General features: G+C 34.1%; 1 protein-coding gene across 1 annotated transcript in view; it reads right to left on the bottom strand.

Annotated features, from left to right (window-relative positions):
• Window positions 1–213: 213 nt before the first annotated feature.
• LOC104577255 (cadherin-7) overlaps window positions 214–6,000 on the bottom strand; it is a 59,332-nt gene continuing 53,545 nt past the window's right edge. Inside the window, 2 exon segments of the mRNA XM_088533761.1 lie at window positions 214–452; window positions 455–470. Coding sequence (XP_088389887.1) covers window positions 214–452; window positions 455–470 — 255 coding nt within the window.

Here is a 6,000-nt window from a genome sequence, read left to right as displayed (position 1 = left end):
CCTCCCTTTCCCAGAGATTTAAATATATATGCATACTTATTTCAAGAGTATGAGTCAAAATATACAAACTCTTAGAACCTCTCTGTCTCCCTTTTGAAGGAAAGTAACCTTTTCCAGTGCAAATGAATAATCATCTCCTACAACAAAATGAAGGATATGACAAGAAAAGATTACATAAATAAAAATAATAATAATAAAAATGATTAAGAATAATTACCTGACAGGACTATTTGAAGCATCTGGGTCATGGGCTGCTACAGTCCCAATGATAGTGCCGACCTTTGCTGCTTCAGACACCACCATGGAATACAACCGAGAAGTGAACACGGGTGGCTCATCAACATCTTCCACAATTATCTTCACTGTTGTCATATCGCTGAAAGGTCCCAGGCTTAGGAAGCGAGGGTCAACGTGCATATTGGCTGCTTCTATCCTCAGGGTGTAGCTTGTTTAGCTTCAAAGTCCAGCTCCTATAAAGGTGAAGTGATTTGGAAGTTTAATTACCCAGGGATGTTGCAGGAAAATTGCTTCAGTGAAAATTGCCAGCGAGTATAAAAAGATCTTTGTTATTTATATGTGAACAGTACTTTTTATTGGCAGAGCATGGCTCTTTTTTTTAGCTTTACATATTATGTACCATATAGGAAATATCACAAATTACATATATTTATAGCGTATGTATATTTTATACAACATTGACATATATAGCACAAACAGAAACATTTCATTCAGAAAACATCAGGTTTTATATAATGTTGGAATTAATTGATCAATTATTACTCCAAGTACTGTATCAGTTTGAATAGAAAATACCACAGTAATTAAAATTACATATGCTTATAAGTATAATGCATTATACTTAGACCTAACCTGGAGATTTTGTGTGTGTTTATGTGCATGCTTGTGTGTATGTATGTCCACATCCGTGTAAGCATGTGTGTATGTGTGTATATTTTGCATGCATATGAATAAACGCATTTATATATGTATAGAACATATATATTTAAAATAAAATAACCATTAATTTCCCCTAACTTTGCCTTGATTATGTCTGACAAATATAGAGACCTTTGGAATTAATACTATACTCAAGAACTACACCCAGAGTATTTGGTATCCTGTGACTCATAGAATGCCCATGATCTGGAGGGCAGAAGAAAAAACTATAAAAAATGTTTTGAAGACAAAATAACATCTTACTTCACAAGCAACTTTTGAAAGAAAGTATTATATTAATATTATCAGAATGTACCCTGCATTTTCTGTAGCATCAGGTGTCAGCTTGCACCAAGACTAGCTTGAAAGGTGAGCCTCGCTAACTAAGCCTTTGTGATACAGAGTTTAAACCATCAAGGGCAAAGACTCAAGCATTTCTAAATCTGATGTCTAGTTACTAAAACACCTTTTCAAATGAAATTTCCAAATATAGAAAACAGATTAAAAAATGGTTTCAGCATTTCTGATCAGAGAATCCACAACCTTTCTGGTCAACCTGTTCCAGTGCTCTGTCACCCTCACTGTGAAGAAATTTTTCCTTAAGTTCCTGTGGAACTTTTGGTGCTTCAGTTTGTGACCGCTTCCTGTAGGCTTGTCACTGGCCACCACTGAAAAGAGGCCAGCACCATCCTCCTCACTCTCTCCCTTACGGTACTTATAGACACTGATCAGGTCCCCTCTCAGCCTTGTCTTCTCCAGGCTGAACAGGCCCAACTCTCTCAGCTTTTCCTCATAGGGCAGATGTTCCAGGCCCCTGACCAGCCTTGCAGCCCTGCACTGGACTCTCTGCAGTACATCTACATCCCTCTTGTACTGGGGAGCCCAGAACTCGACCCAGTACTCCAGGTGTGGCCCCACTGGAGCTGAGTAGAAGGGAAGGATCACCTCCCTCGACCTGCTGGAGATGCTTTTCTTAATTAAGCAACTTATAGGACTAGGTGAACACCAATGTTGAAGAGAGGACAACTAAAAGGGCAACTATTTTAAGATTCCTCTTCCTATTTTCTAATAAAAAGAAATCCAATAAAAAGAATCTGAAGAATGCCAGAGACAAAATGAAGCATGAGATTTGTTGAGAGAAAAAAAAAGTCTTTAGTAAATAATATATTTTCAGTCAGAGTGGACCGAAATGTATATCTAAGTTCTGTACCTTTCTGTGCTACAGACAAGTAATTCTACGCCAACTTAGTTTTGATTAGAAGCTGGTATTTTCAAATAGATAAAACATAAAAATGATTAGTTTGGTTTCTACAGTATTCCTTATTTTGATTATTTTGTATTCAGTTGAAATTAATATATTCTATTGCAGTCTCCAGTTAAAATCTGCGATGGGTATTTGGAGTAATAACATAGAACTGAACTGCAAAAGTTGAAGATATGGCCTACCACATGAAAATTCGGAACTTGGGGATGTTCTTCATTTAAAAAATCAACTATTAGCATATCAGCTTTAAATATTTAATTTTGCTCTGATTTAAATTTCCACTGAGGCTTAGTCATTTAAGAATAGGGGAGATGCATTTTGCAGCTCTTCCACACAGGATTTTAGGATTTGCAAAACTCCGTACCTGGGTTTATGTTTCACTTTGCCAACAACAGTGTTAATTTTTAAAAGGAATTTGCTAAACTGCTATGGTCTGATTATAGTTGCTGTATAATATGTTATCCTTTTGACTTTATAATTACCTAGACTAGAGAAGCAAAGGATAATTTGTTTCATTAATTGGTGTTGAAATAAGTGATACAAGTTACAGCAGTACTTAATCAAACACATGAGAGTATATGATGAGAATGCAGACAAGATCATGAAAAAAAACTAGTTTAATAGCAAATGTCCAAACCACACAATATGTGTAATCAGGAAACTTATATAAAAATTAAATTGAATAGGTAAAATGCAATATTGAGAAAATACCACTTAAAAGACAGTTTTGCAGATATTCCTGTGTTTTTTATATTGGAAATGCAAAATACAAAAGTAGGAAAAAAAAAAAAAAAAGGGAGAACTTCTGGGCCTTAATAAAAGTTATGAAAATCTTTTTCTTTTGAATGATTATCACACGTACTGACAAGCATTTTTAAATAATTGCAAATATATGATAGGAAGAGATCTTTATTTTACTGGAATACAAGAGTATTAGAGGAGGAGAGAACAGGAGGTAAAATAATGACAGACAATTAACACACGTTCATTGGAAAGACATTTCCAGTGTCACAGAGGATGGATTGTTGTGTACATATATGTTTTTAACAGGCTTGGTTACTTAGGGCAGTTTTCATTTTCTCTACTCCAGACGTACCTTTGAGGAAATCTCAGTGTATTCCTAACTAGAGAGTTAGATAGAAATTCTTCTAGGAAATGAGTTAGCTTGTCTACCTATGTGTGTTTTTCTACACTCACTAGAAAACATCTTTCACTAAGTAGATGTAAACATCTGCTTTCAATAATTTGAATCCTGCCCTAGGTATCTTTCTCAGATACCCTATGCTACCCAAGGCTGCCAAAAGTTTCCAAAAGCTATAAGGTATCTTGCTAATGAAAAAGAATCTAACATAAATTCATATTGAGGATTGAGGGGAGCAGCTGGTGTTTTGAAGAGGAAAAGAATGGGAAGGTAAAGGGTGGCTAAATAGAGATAATAATATTATTTGTTTCTTATGTCTTTATGGCAGCTTCCTATGGGTTGTGACAATGAACAGTCATCAACCTCACCCTCCTCCTGTAAAATACAGATTCTCAGAGCCTTGGGTGAATATAAAGACACCAGGTTTTGAGGCAGAGGATCATCTGGGAAAGTCAACAGAGCCTCTGAGGTGTTATCAGTAAATAAGAACTTTCAAGGAAATATGACAGCAATGCAGAGAAAATAAAATGAAGATGTTACACATTACAGACACAAATGAAAGTCTTAAAAAGTGTACTGGAAAGGTCTTTCTCTCTCTCTTTCTCTCTCTCTTTTAATCTAATTATCACTGATGACTATAATACAAATAGAATCATTTAACTGGCCTTCAGATCATGCCTTCATTATTTCCTGCTATAACAAAAGCACAGGCTCCAATAATGGAATACAACTCAACAGCTTACAAATCACTACATCAGTGTTGAAGGTTAAAAGGACAATGTATACTTCAGTTCTCCAGTACAGTGAATAAAGCATGACAGCTCCATTAATATCCGTGCATTAGTGTTATCTGATTAGATCCTGTGCAGGCTCCATTTATCTTTCTCTCTCTTTTTTTTTTTTTTTTTTTTTTTGCTCTTTTTTTTTCTCTCTACTTTCTCGAAGGGATAGGGATTTTTTCCTGTCTGAAGGAAATTACAAAACAAGTCATCTATATCACAGAGGCTGGATATGAAGTTATCTTTCACAGGAAGACCATTTTTGTAATATTCATTTTTTACTGTATGGTAACTTTGTAATCATGTACTTTACAGAGGTGAAAATCCCGTTTTTAAGCCCGGTTGAGGTTTTGTATTGAAAACCTCAGTACATCAAACAAATGCACACTATATCTCAAAGGAACCATGGAAGGCTCAAGTTCTTACATTGTAAACTCTGATATAGAATTGAAAGCAAATTTTATAGCTGGAAAAAAGTGAAATGTTAACTCTAATAGAAAGATAGCTTTTCACTCAAAGGCTTATGCATAAACCCCCCATTTTTATAATTGACAGTATTACTTCTAGAACTAGCTCAGGTTTTAGAATAATCTCTTAGAAACCAATTTTATGAGAAAGTATTCTGCATCACTTATTTTCACTTTTTTTTTTTTTTCCTTGTCTAACATTCAAATTGGTTGATGATTTTGGCAGTAGTGTTATGTACAGAGGAAGAAATTAAAACAAAATGAGCATGGACTGTACAATTGTACAAGTGCTTCTAAATGATTATCATTTGCTTAAATAAGATGTGACATCCCTCTGGAGTCTTCAGGCTTTTCTTGCATTAAAGTTCACTAAGATTCCTCTATAGCCTTCAAGGGCTTGAATCTCATATCCTTTCAAATATATGCTTTCAAAGACTTGATACATATAATTTAAATATCTTACCATTACTCTCTTAAAAACAAGTATATGATAAAGATGTAGGTGAATACATATTAAATATCAGGTTTTCACCTTAAAATGTTTTGTTATCAAGCTATTATTATTATTATTATTACTAAAGCCTAACTATAGTCTGCAACTTTGTAAACAAAGTGGTATCAGTACCTATATGATATTTTTCTGTGTCTACAATTTTTAGAAACTTTTTTTTGGAAAGTATAAATAGTATGATCACTGCAGGCATTTGCATAGAAGTGGAAACCAAAATTTCATTCCTATTGATTAAGATCAGGATTCTGTGACATGAATTAATTTTGAATTTGTACACACATAGGTCTGCATAGACATTTGATTTTTTTTGTAGGAATTGAATCATCATTCACTTCCATAAACTTTTTTTTTTCAATTCTACTACTACCTTTGTAGTACAAACGTAAATCATTTTTAAAACTGTATCTCTAGAAATATTCTGCTTCTCTTCCAAATACCCTCATCAATGTCGAATGAAGCTGCTGCTTATTTGCAAATGACCTGAATCCTTTCTAACAGCATATTGATAGCCGAATATAAATTACAAATTAAACCACAGGAAGGAATGTCTTTTGTTCTACAAATGGGGAACAGAATCACAATTAAAACCAGGATAAACTTTTCAAATATACATAAGAAATACAGATGACCAATTTAATTTCAAAAGCTGTATAAGACTATTTTTTTCTCAAAAAGATAACCTGAAGCTTGATGTTTTTCTGTATCTTATTTAAAAGTAAGTAATTTAAGTATCTAGATGAGCTGAGCTTAGGTATTCACTAAACACAGTGTGTGTATGGCAGGATGAACCAGAAGAAATAATTTGCGTTTAGATCCAAACTCCCTTATTTTATTATTTGCAATATTCAGAGCTTGAGCATGGAATTTGAGTAGGTGATATCTTTAGATTGCTCTGTACAGGA

The sequence above is a fragment of the Tinamus guttatus genome, unplaced genomic scaffold, assembly GCF_059628265.1.
Source record: "Tinamus guttatus ecotype Peru unplaced genomic scaffold, ASM5962826v1 Tinamus_guttatus_pri_ptg000520l, whole genome shotgun sequence".
NCBI classification, from domain to species: domain Eukaryota; kingdom Metazoa; phylum Chordata; class Aves; order Tinamiformes; family Tinamidae; genus Tinamus; species Tinamus guttatus.
This window is presented reverse-complemented; position numbering and strand designations above follow the sequence as displayed.